General features: G+C 48.5%; 1 protein-coding gene across 1 annotated transcript in view; it reads left to right on the top strand.

Annotated features, from left to right (window-relative positions):
• Window positions 1-9,999: 9,999 nt before the first annotated feature.
• SGPL1 (sphingosine-1-phosphate lyase 1) overlaps window positions 10,000-12,567 on the top strand; it is a 32,249-nt gene continuing 29,681 nt past the window's right edge. Inside the window, exon 1 of the mRNA XM_032695122.1 lies at window positions 10,000-10,114. Within this exon, the coding sequence (XP_032551013.1) occupies window positions 10,112-10,114 (3 nt within the window). The 5' untranslated portion in view covers window positions 10,000-10,111. The remainder of the gene's footprint in view (window positions 10,115-12,567) is intronic.

Genomic DNA, 12,567 nt, shown 5'->3' with positions numbered 1-12,567 from the left:
AAAACACCAGTGAACCTCTCAAGAGTGGCACTGTGTTAGGGGAAAGAACTCAGCAGTGTCTGTGCACTTCCAGGCTCCTGGGAGAGACATGAAGGACCACCAGGGCAGGGTGTGGTCTATTGCCATGTGCACTGGAAACCCCAGGTCAACTCCCCAGGGCATTCATCACAGACCTGCCCACCACTCTTGGCTGGCACTCACAACAGAACCACTGCTTCCAGCACTGGCTTCTCACCCAGCCCACAGAGGTTCTTTATCCTTCCCAGGAGAGACACTGAAGGACTAGACAGGATGACTCTCTTTGCATTGCACAGACAAGCCTTGAGCACATCTCTGGTGTTGGTGTGGGGAGATGACCCTGGGCAAGCACAAATGCCATCAGTCTCCTGGGGGAGCCTTGAAGTTAGGTGGGACACAGAGTGTCTGGGTGTCACATTGCATTTACAGTACTAAACCCTGGCAAAGCCCCTGGATGCAGCTCTGGGATGTGCTTCTGTGGCCAGAGCTGCCTGTGTCCATCCCTCAGGCCGTGGGGCATCTCAGATAGTGGCAGAGCAGCTGGCACCCCACAGGGATGAGGTACATCCAGGCTCCGGGCGTGGCAGCAGGAGCCCCAGGAGATCCTGCCCCTGCTGCCATGAACTGTCTGTGTGTGTGTGCAAGGGAAGAACTCGTGTGTCTGAAAACCCTTGTGTGACTGAGCAGTGAGCCCCTGTCAGGGCACCACTGACTCTTGGCCAACTGGTCAATCCACCAGGACCCCAGAGGCCATTCTCCAGCACTGTTACACAGCATGTCATTCCCAGTCTGTCCGTACATCTGGGGTTGCCCCATCCCAGGGACAGAATCTCCCCCTTATTGAACTTCCTATGGTTGATGATTGCCCAAAGCTCTCATTTGAGGTCTCTCTGCATGTCCTCCCTCTTCCATGAGGCCGTAGAGTGTCACAATGGCCCCTTGATTCCATGGGAATCTGCAGTGTTCAGTGTTCCATTGGTTACATGAGGCCCTATATTGTCACAAAGGCACTGAAACGGGAACGGGTCTCCTTTCTAAATGACTCAGTAAATCAGAAGTTTTAGCTTAGATAAAAATTGTATCCTAATCAACAAAAGGATTTGCTTTCTTGGCGTAGTAGTGGTCTTTTCTTTAAAGACTACAATTGGTTTCAGGATGTAGAAGGTAGATGATACATGCAAACTAATAGAGAGTGTATCGTATGCCCACCTTCAAGAAATCAGCTTACATGCCTCAGAAAACTTGTTCAATAAGAGATTATTCTGTTAAGAATAAATTCATTTAAATATTTCTTAAGCTAATGGGAAGTCCTAGTTATCTTTAACCAACGATGAATAGATGTGTCTTAGCTGGTCGTAGGACATTTAGTTTAGCGGTTAGAGCTCAGATGGATCAATCAGAGATGCTGGGATGCCTGTCAAGCGAGAAGACCAGCCTGCAAAAATGACTCCCAGAAGAAACGGACGCTAGATGGCAATCTTGCTCCACGAATAAAATCCAAGAGGCTCTTTGACCCCCAAATCATGACATAATTATGGATTGCTTGTGAAGGGAGGAGGTCTTTCAGGTATCACTGTATTTATATTCCAGAATCATCACAGGGACAGCAGTGACGTCATTGAGGACACGGGTGCCACTCCTGGGGACATCAGGAGTATCCAGAGGATGTGCAAAGCTTTGTCTCAGTATTCATTCAGGTCCTGTTTGGCCATCAATTTTTCAACACACACGATACCATCAGCAATGTCTTTGTTTACATGCTGGGATGTAACTACCAGGCTCCCCTTTGTGTCGGCTCTCCTGTTACTTTGCTGAGCATCCTGATATTGAAAGCAAGATATTGCACTTACCAGAGTGATCAAAGCTAGCTGGAAATGGGAACAGGCTTCATGAACAAACACCAAAAATGGCCAGAAAAGCCAACGCTGGGATCATCTTCCAGTTGCTCCTAATCTGGGCTGCCACCAAGAGCATCACTGTCTCTCATAGTGAGGATAAAGAACAAAGTCATGGGTGGTCCCAGGGGGGTCTTGCTCTTTAACTGGTATTTAAATTGATATTCCACAGATATAAGGGAATCATGGAGGCTTTCCTGACTCTGACATGTGTGTCTTGTTATCCATCAAACCACTGGTTGTGGCTCTGAGAGAACCAGCACTTGCTTAGAGTTGAAATGTTGTTTTACAAGCCTCAAGTACAGCTGAAGAATCTCTTGTTTCTCTCTTTGGAAGAGATATGTGAGTCCTGAGGCATTAGGCCAATGCTTGCTGCATTTTATTAACATTTTTACAATTAAACAAGGGGTTGATAAGATTGACAAGGAAGATATGACTCAGGAGCTTGTTAGACAGCAGCCTCTAAACTCTTCGGGCGATGCAAAGAGCAGCAGCGGTTGAAGAGTGTTTTCCAGCATGGGATTAATCAATAATAACATGCTCACTGACATAAAAGTTACTTCTTAAAAGCAATTTATTATTCATTGAAAGGCAGGAGGCAGAGCGTTTGACAGAGCCTCTGCAGAATGATGGAGAATAGTCCTGTCTGATTTCTCCTTCTCTTATTGTGCCAGCAACAGCAATCAATCATCTTTAGGGGTTGTTTTTTTTTTCCTCTGTGATCATCTGTAGTTTAGGGGAAAACAGTATCCAGCAGCATTAATTATTTAATCTACATTGCCTTTTTCCTCTACGTGGGAGGTCTTGGTACTGTGCTGGGAAGTGGGGCCAATAGAATTTCTGGGAGTCGGACTTGGAGCTTGAGCGCTTTCTATTTTCTTTTTTAGAGGTTAACGCTGGAGACTCAGCTCCCTCTATGGTCAGAAGAGGGGGAGACACCTTCCTGCAGGATGTCTTTACAGAGGATGCTCTCGCAGAGTTGGGTATTCTCTGTTTAGTAGTTGAAGTCTTGCCTCTTCCTAAAATTGTGGTGTAGATCCCACCTGAGGTGGTAAATCTCTCAAGTGTGTGAGTCTGGGCCTACACACCTGCTAAGGTGTGACTGGAGATGTGAAAGAGTTTGTAAATGAGTTTTGAACAATCAGAATCACACAATTGTTTAGGCTGGAAAAGACTGCCAAGATTGAGTCCAACCTGTGACCCATCCCCACCTTGTCAACCAGATCAGAGCACTGAGTGCAGAGGGATGTGGAGATGGGATTTTGGGTTTGCATCCCCACCTGCTGGGCACACCTGGGTTTGGATGCTCCTTAGCAGAGCTGTGAGGTGTAACATGGGCAGCAGCTCCTCCTCTCTTGCTTTGGGGGCTTAAATTGAGACACTCAGAAGTTCAATCACCTCTGAGCTGCTCTGCTGGGAGCAGCAGAGGGACACCTCCAAAGGCCACACGGCCTATTCATGGTCACGCAAATCTTGCTGCTGAATCTTTTCCATCAGCTGCAGATCACACTGCTCTGATCCCAGGCACTTCAGGGAAGTGGCATAAATCCATGCTGTGGTTTCTGTGCCACACAGCAAGAAGTTGTCTCACCATGGGGCTGTGGAGAGTAGCTGGTTGTCAACAGACTTTGTCAGGGGACCATAAGTGCTTCTGCATGTCCATACACCAACACAGTGGTGGCAGCTGTGGCTGTGTTATAGGAGCAGGTCCACTGTGAGGCTTGGGGATAGTAAACTGGTATGTGTGAGGACATGCAGAAGATGGTAGAACATGGTTTTACAAGATGGGGCTTAGCTGTATTCCAGGCACCCATCTTGCAATCAGCTTTCTCGGGGGGTTTCTCCCATGCTGAGGCTCAATTTACTGTGCAATATGGGATAGCCAATATTTTATTGCTCTGTTAGTGAATGTGTTTGTTGTCAGCATGCAAGAAAAAAGAAACAAAGATGGAAATTCTTTGGCATTTACGTGACATTGGAGAGGATTTGGGGCCTGTTTGGTAACGAGCAATCTTTGGTAACAAGCAAGGCTTTTAATTTCTGCTTGCTTGCTTGCTGTGCCGTGGGGTTTCTGTTTTGAAGGGAGAGGTTATTGCCTCTCTCTCCTACCTCCAGAGTGGAGCTAGGAAGTTCTTCGCTGTCAAGCAGCTCTGAAGAAATCAGTGGGAAACCAATTGCAACACTGAAAGAGTTGAAATTGCAAACATCACTACAGCCACTATGAAGGCAGCACCATGAGGTACTTGTTGCAGTAATCCAAGTCCTGTTGGAAAGGTGCCTCTGGCAGGGAGCAGTGCCTCTACCTAGTCCTTGGCAAGCAGGATTTTCTCTTGAGTTTGAACAGCTTCTGCTGGAAAGGTGTTAGGAGCTGTCTGGGTTGTGGTCTAAATGTTTGGTAACAGCTTGCATTGCTTTCCAACCTGGACTGAGCTGGTGGAGTGGTAAGAAGCTTGTATCCAACTCTTTTAATATGTATTGGGCTAATGCAGTCCAATGGTAGAACCATTGCCATTACACTGGGAATTGTCATCTTCTTGATTTTACAAGTCTGGCTTAATTTTTAAAGTCTATTTTGCAGCTGCCAAGAGCTTCACCTGATGCAATAAAACAAACCCCAAACAACAAACCACCCCAATGTATTCTGGAGTGATGCTACTCTGCTGTTGCGATGGCTGACCAAAACCAGCACGCAGCAGGATGTGGTAATTCAGGGAATTGCTCCAAACTGGGCTGGATCCCAGTGCTCAGGCTGGTGAAACACTGTCAAAATGCTTGTGCAGGCAGAAAAAAGAAAGCTGCAAATGTGGGGATCTCATTCAAACCTCCTCTGAGGTGCCTTTGCATGTAGCATGTGCTATGCAGCTGAACCAGAATCCAAAACACTTGATTCCCTAAGCTGTTTTAGGGTCATGGTGCTGGAAATCGTCTCACAGGTGTCTTAACCCAGACCTCTGAACTCTTGCAGCTATAGAAGAAAGTCCATGGCCAAAATCTGAGCTCTGCCAGCTCCTGGGTGCCTGTAACCTGCTCCCCAGCGAGACCTGAGAACTACCAGTGAGCCAGGGGAGGAGTAGAAGAGGGGATTTGTTAGGTTAGATTCCCAGGCGTCTTTTGGTTCTGTGGATGTCTCGGGTCCCGTTGCTGCCTCAAAGGAGTGACACTAAGAAAGTAATAAACAAACAACTCCCCTGCTTTGAGTGAGGACTCTGTCAGTTTGCTGCACCCAGAGCATCCTCAATAAAAAGGGCAGCAGTGTGGGACCTGAGGGCATCCGGGAGTGCCAGGACCTGTGTCCCAGCAGCAACACGATGCTTACATTTGTTTGGTACCTCTCTGTGCATGTCTAGAGGGTTTCCTGGGGCAGTAGAGATGGCACTTGATGGTGGAATCTCATGCACACAAATGCCCTGGGAAGACAGCGCTTACGCTGGTGCAGCTTGGTCTATCTTGTCCTTCTATGTCACTTTATTATGTCTTTAATAAATGCAGTGACTTTGGAAAGAAACGTGTGTTTTGAGCACGGCAATTGTCAGACCTATAGAGATCACAGGGGTGTGAAAGCAGGCACGGAACCTGCACAGGAACAAGGGCAGACTCCCAGAGCAATAGTGTTAATGGGAGGGACAGGCTGGGGGGACCAGAGGGTGGCACTGGAACAGATCTGGAATGCTGCCAGGAGGTGTCACCTCCCAGCTGGCCCTTAAGCACCTCCTGTGGGTGCTGTCTGGGACAAGATGGAGCTCAGGGTCCTTTGAGCAGGACTGTTCCCTGGAAAGGAAAGTTTGAAGTGTTCTTGCCATAAACATTGTCAGAAATGTCTGGTGTGGGGTCAGCATGGACAGGAAGCCCTCAGGATGCCCAGGAAATGTCAGTGTTGCAATCTGCTCCTCAGCATCCTGGGTGGTTCAAGGAGCTGAAAGCTTCCTGTTTTCAGCTCGTAGTAGATGGTGTCTAACGCAAACAGATCTTTTTTGTTTTTTTGAAAGGCAACAAGTTCTTTTGGAGAGCTACACATGAGGCTGTAAAACTGGACAGGAAGGAGGAAAAATAATCCCCTGCATCTGTTTTTCTTCCAGAGAACTTCCATTTTTTTGACTGCTTTGCCATTTTACAGTCTTGGGCTGCAGTTACTAAGCTAAGTCACTTCTGAAGTTTCTAGGAGGAAAATGTTAAAAATGTATTATGCTGTGTCCTTTAACTTCTGTAGAGTTTATATAAAACCAGATCTCTGTAGTTCTTTAATACATACACAAGATGCACAACGTAAATATTTATTTTTGAGGGCTCATATTTCAGCACTTTGAGTAGCTTCTGTCCTGAACAACTTGGAAACAAGAAAAGAAATCAGATTCCTTTTAATTCCCTCAATTTCAGGGCAATTTTCTGTAAGACAAGAACTTCTGCTGCCTGCCAAGTAGGAATAGTGTACAGTTGTTTCAGGAGCTGAGCCCCTATGTGCACAATATAAAGTTGCATGGATGAGATTGCAGGAGAGAACTTGCTCATGTAGAAAACAGCTACTGTTTTTGAGCTGTTTAGTTACAAATCAAATCAACTGGAAAATTTTGGGCTAACCAAGCATAATGTTTCTTTATGTAAACCCATGTTTGGCTTTCATTGTGAGGGCCCTTTAGAGGTCATTTGGTTTTATATTGCTTTTTGAAAGTCTGTTCCTCTGATTGCTGTGAGTTTTCTTCTAGTCCTCCTCCCTCAAAGGTCTGTTCCTGTGTTTAATTTTATGTCCTGTAAATTTTGCTTAAGCTGGTGCTGTACTTTGAGACAAGGCTCAGAGTGTCTGCTCAAGGCCAGATTTGCCTCTGAGGCAACCCAGGGTTGTAAACAGCCTAAATCCACCCTGTCCTTACAACAGCATCTCACAATCGAGTTACAAGTGTCCTGTGCCATAGGTACATGGGTGGTTGCCTCTGATTTATCACATTTGATCTTGGTAAAATCAGGTTTAGGTTTGTGGCCCCCTTCCAACCCAGGGTATTCTATGATTCTATGCCCAATGGGTGCACGATTTGGCATCCCACATGGTGGGTTGTGCCCCAGCAGTCACTCAGCTGATCTGCCTGGGCTTGCAATGCCATGGCCACCTGCCTGATGTGAGCCACGGAGTGGTGGAAGGGAAAGGGAGAAGAAAATGTTCTCCTTTACCATCAAATCTCTCTTGGCCTCTGCTCCCTCCAGACTTGCACGGAACCACACTAACAAAACTAAATGACAGAAGCAGTTGACTTGGGCTGTGTTAACATCATGGACGTTTGGATGGAAAATATAGGCCTTGATCCTCGTGAATCACTTGTGGGAAACACTAAACTTCCTTAGTTTTGCTGCTGCTCCTTTTTGTTCCTAGATAGCAGTCAGATTATTTTCTGAAAATGATTCAGTAATTATGTCCCCAGGTTTTGGAGATTAACTGCTCGACTGACGAATTTCTTAGTCTGATCTGCACCACACCAGTTACGGATGCTTTTGAGGATTTTCAGTGTGATGTAGCCTGTAGTTTCCAGGGTCATCCTTCTTGCCCGTCTTGAAAATCAGGACAGTGTTTGCCAGCTTCCAGTCAGCTGGGACCTCTCCAGATTCCCAAAACAGCTCAAAAATCAAGAGAGGCCTTGCGATGACATCAGCCAGCTCCTTAAGTATTCTCGGATGAAAACATGTTTTGAGGAGGGTAGCTCTGGCTTTTGAGGCTTGTAGGCTGTTATTGCTCTCACAGCTACAAACCCTCTTGCAGTTCTCAGCCTAACTGGGTTCTGGGCCAACCTGCACCCATTTGTTCTAATGCCACCATTGTCCTCTCACTCAAATGGCTCCTCTCCCCCCCTGGTGTGGCTCTTCCTCTCCCACCCACATATTTACACCAAGATATTCCCTTCTACCTGTGTTTTTAGCCATATTAAACAAACCAAGCCCTCTGTTTCCTGGTATTATGTGAAGGTGTACGTGAAGATTAGCAAAGCTTGCAATGATGCATCCAAAGAGGCTCTTTTCAGGGTTGAAGGAACAAACAAGTTTTCCTCTTACCCTCTCGAGAGCAAGTTGTTACTTAGACATAAATGTGTTTTTAAAGGATGTTTCCCAAACAGCAACATTCTTCTGGAGGACTGGGGTCCTCGGTGTTTGCAGAGGTTTTTATAATCAGAAAACACAACTCTTTTGGGATTGTCTTGAAGAGATGTTTTCTGTCTTGGCAAACACGCAGGAAGAAGACCTACTTTGCAAGGCTGATAGCGGGTTACTAACAGATCTGTTTGTTCCCTTTTCTGCTAAAAAGAACATGTGATATCTAGGAATACTTCTAAAAACAACCCCACGAGGGCAGTTTGCTTGAGATAAAAGTTCTGTCTGGAGACTTGTGTGAGATGCCATCTTCTGTGAGGAGGCAGCTTGGATGGCACAGTGACAGCAGACAAACAGTTACTGCTTGTAACACAGCAAACTACGAGTGCCAAGAGCTGATGCTTGTCTGTCTGCTTCAAACCAGGGTAAAAACAAAAGTGAGGGAGGTTAAGAGGAAAATTTTTAAATGCCACACCTGAACGTGTGTAAAAGAATGTACAGATTTATAAATTCTAAGGCCAGGATGTGTTCTGTAGATTAACCAGAAATACTCAATTTTAGTTTTAATGAAACTAATTCTTAATATAGGCACTTGCTCCTGTTGCCACCTCTCAGGAGATGGGTAGTTGCTCCGGGTAGTGTGTCAGGCAGGTGGCAGGGGCAGCACCCCATAACACAGTGAGCTGCAGTTGCTGTGTGTGTTAATTTTTGGGAAATGAGCCAAATGCTGCTGAGGTATTTGTTGAGTTCACACTTACTGGACAATGCTCTTAATAACGTGCTTCGACTTTTAGTCAGCCCTGAAGTGCTCAGGCAGTTCTACTAGATCATGGTGTAGGTTCCTTTCTAGCTCTAACTATTCTGCAACGCAATTGCTTCAAAATGTTCCTTTCCACCACTAAAATGCCCTTTGGATATTTGTCAGGTGGTGTTTGCCCTGGATGTCTGGAAATCACTGTGCTAGTAGGCAGCTGGTCCCAAACAATATTTCGCTTACTGTGTTTGAAACCCGGCACCCAGCCTTTGTCTCATGGGGTCCCACCTGATCCACCCAGAGCAGAGTGGATTTTAATCCACAGATTAACAGATTGGAGTTTAATGCTATATCAACCAGTAGCTCCTGCCTTATATTTTGCACAGAACAAAAACTCTCCTCAAAAAAAATTAGAGAATGGTTTGGGTTGGAAGGGACCTTAACGATTATCCCATTTCATGCTCTGCCATGGGCAGGGACACCTTCCACTAGCCCAGGTTGCTCCAAGCCCTGTCCAACCTGGCCTTGGACACTTCCAGGGACCCAGGGGCAGCCACAGCTTCTCTGGGTAACCTGTGCCAGGGCCTCCCCACCCTCACAGGGAAGGATTCCTTCCCAATGTCCCATCTATCCCTGCTCTCAGGCAGCGGGAAGCCATTCCTCCTTGTCCTGTCCCTCCATCGCTTGTCCCAAGTCCCTCTCCAGCTCTCCTGGAGCCCCTTTAGGCCCTGGAAGGGGCTCTCAGGTCTCCCTGGATCCTTCCCTTCTCCGGGTGAACACCCCCAGCTCTCCCAGCCTGGCTCCAGAGCAGAGGGGCTCCAGCCCTGGGAGCTTTATGTCCCCTCAGGAACACTGCGAATCCAACAGATGCATCTTAAAACCAGTTATGTAGATTAAGAACAAGTGGACGCTGAAATAGTCCTGGGATTAAACTGTGTCATCATCAGCTTCAGCTGATCTTGCGCCGACCAAGTATTCCTTATGCCCAGCGTGTCAGTGCGGGGCTCCGGAAGCGAGGGGTCCTCCTTATGTTTAGCACTCAGCCAGGGATAATTGAGTCCTCACAATTATCCTCACAAACCAGGGCGGGCTCACAAACTGCCTTTTTTTTTTTTTTAGGGGTGTATTTTAACAATAACACCCTCCCCCCCCCCCCCCCCCCGGGCATTTATAACATTTTATAACATTTTAACGCCCCCTCCTTTAACGTGAGGGGAGCGCCTTTCCCGCCGCTCCTCCCCGAGGGCGGGAGCGCCCGGCAGGGGGCGGTAACCGCGGGGCGGAGCGGCCGCGCCGGGACCCGGGAGGAGGAGGAAGGAGGGAGGAAGGAAAGAGGGAAGGAAAGAAGGAGGAGGCGGCGGCGGCGGCAGGAGCGATGGTGAGCGGGGAGTGCGCGGGGAGAGAGACACAGGGGTGTCCCGGCGCGGCCTGTGAGGCTGCGAGGCCGGGGCCTTGTCTGGCGCGGTGGCGTGGGGGCGTCCCGGTCGGGCCTCGGCGAGGCCCGTGCCCTTCCTCTAAACCTGGATGTGTCCCTCTTATCCATGCACTGCTTCCCTTATATCCCACAGGTATCTAGTTTCAGGGCGGGGTGGGGGGTTAGAAAGGGCGTTTTCGCCTGTCTCTGTGTATTCGTTGCACCCAGCTGGGGTAGAAATCGTGTTTTCCTCTGAAATTTTGGTGAAGATGCCTGTCTGGCTGATAGACATCCTGTTTGCTTATTGATTATAATTTTTTTTAGAGGCCCTGTTTGCTTGTTGACTCCTGTTTTTTAGAGACTCTGTTTGCTTATTGACTATCGTTTTTTTTTTTAGCTAGAAGCAAACTTCACGATTGCTTGGAATACAGCCGGCTCCGGCACGCCGCGGCATGGCATGTGCCTTCCAATTCCTCAAACCTGGAAAGGGCGCTAGGTTGTTTTTTTTTTTTTTTAATCCACCAGGAGGGTACTTTGAAATCACAGCTGCTGCCGAGCGATAGATGAAACAGCATTATCTGTGTCCTGCTGCTTCTTCCCGCTTGGTCATGGTCGCTCCATTCCCAAACACTCAAGCGCTGCTGCTTCTTCCCACTCTGGCGTGGAGCTGTGCCTGGGACAGCGCGGCTTGTGTTGGGGTTGGTTTCTGCTGCCGAAATTTGGAGCTGGGTAAATGCTGCGCGTCTTGTGCACGGGGTGGTCCAGACTGGCCTGGGGCTGCTGGAGCCGTGCTGTGTGGTCAGGCTGTTCTCCTTAGTCCCTCCGTGCCAAGGCTTTGCAGGGAAAGGTGCTACTTATTGCACCTGGAAGACCCGCTCAGGTCTGCTCTGTTATTCGTTAGATTGGACAGTAGCTATTGCACAGGATTCCTGGTTTCTGGAAAGCTAGGGAAGTTGGCTTTGTACTCAGGGGCTGAGTGTTTCTCTGGAGAGACACTAACACATAACAGTTTTCCTAAACTGGGGTTTTACTCTGCGATCCTTCCCACAACCTTAGCAAAACAGAGCATGAGGCACTGGAAATCTGACCTAGGTAGAGAAAAATGTTGCTTCTCCCATGTGCTGCTCACTTCCAGCTCTCTTGGAGTTTCCCACCCTCTTACTCCCCTTAGAGTTCCTAGCTGAACTGCTGACCTGAGCAGGGGGGAGGGTCTGCTGAGGTGGCTGACGCCTTGCTCCCTGCCCTGGATTTCTCCAGCGCCGTTTGGTGGTGTGGAGATAACCCCAATCACAGCGTTTACTGTGTGTGTGGTTTGCCTGCCGTGGCAGCAATCACAGCCTTGCTCTGACTCCTGTGGTAAAAGGGATTCAGTAGAGCCCCTTTCTGTGTAAGGAGTTTGAGGTGCTGCTCGTTTCTTCCTCCAAGCACACAATTCTGGCAATGAAAAGGTGTAGCTTCCATCTGATCTCCTCCTGCACCGTCTGCTCCCACCACAGACCCCTGCCATGCGCTGGGAGTTGTCTCAGAAGGCCTGATCTGTTCACACACTGTTTTTGGAAATGGAATGATGTGTTTTTTACCTAGAACTGCTGAGAAGGACTTGAGGGTGCTGGTGGGTGAGAGCTGGATATGCCCCAGCTGTGTGTGCTGTCACTCAGAACCCCACTGCCCTGGGCTGATTCCACAGCAGGGGCAGCAGAGCAGGGGGGCATTCTGCCCCTCTGCCCCCTCAGGGGAGACACCCCCCCCCCCCCTGCAGAGCTGCCTCCATCCCTGGGGAACAGCCCAGGAAGGACATGGAGCTGCTGGAGCCAGTCCAGAGGAGGCACCAAGATGATCAGAGGGCTGGAGCAGCTCTGCTGGGAGGAAAGGCTGGGAGTTGGGATTGTTCACCCTGGAGAAGAGAAGCTTTGGGGTGACCTAATTGTGGCCTTCCAGGACCTGAAGGGGCTGACAAGAAAGATGAAGGGGCACTATTTCCAAGGGCCTGGATTGACAGGACAAGGAGGAATGGCTTCCCACTGACAGAGGGCAGGGTTAGATTGGATATTGGGAAGATATTCTTCCCTGTGAGGGTGGTGAGGCCCTGGCACAGGTTGCCCAGAGAAGCTGTGGCTGCCCCTGGATCCCTGGAAGTGTCCAAGCCCAGGTTGGATGGGGCTTGGAGCAACCTGGGCTAGTGGGAGGTGTCCCTGCCCATGGCAGGGGGTGGAATGAGATGATCTTTAAGGTCCCTTCCAACCCAAACCATTCTGTGATTCTACGATTCTATTGCTCCCATTCCTTGCATCCCAGGCAGTCCAAGACATTCCCTTTCACATAGCAGCAGACCTTCCTCCTGGGGTGTTTAGTACTGAAATCTTTGTATGCTGGCCAATGGCTATGGCCTGTACTGCTTGGGGTACTGAGAGGGGCTT

The sequence above is a fragment of the Chiroxiphia lanceolata genome, chromosome 8 (assembly GCF_009829145.1).
Source record: "Chiroxiphia lanceolata isolate bChiLan1 chromosome 8, bChiLan1.pri, whole genome shotgun sequence".
NCBI classification, from domain to species: Eukaryota; Metazoa; Chordata; class Aves; order Passeriformes; family Pipridae; genus Chiroxiphia; species Chiroxiphia lanceolata.
Note: the sequence above shows the minus strand (reverse complement) of the source record. Positions and strands in the feature narration are given on the sequence as shown.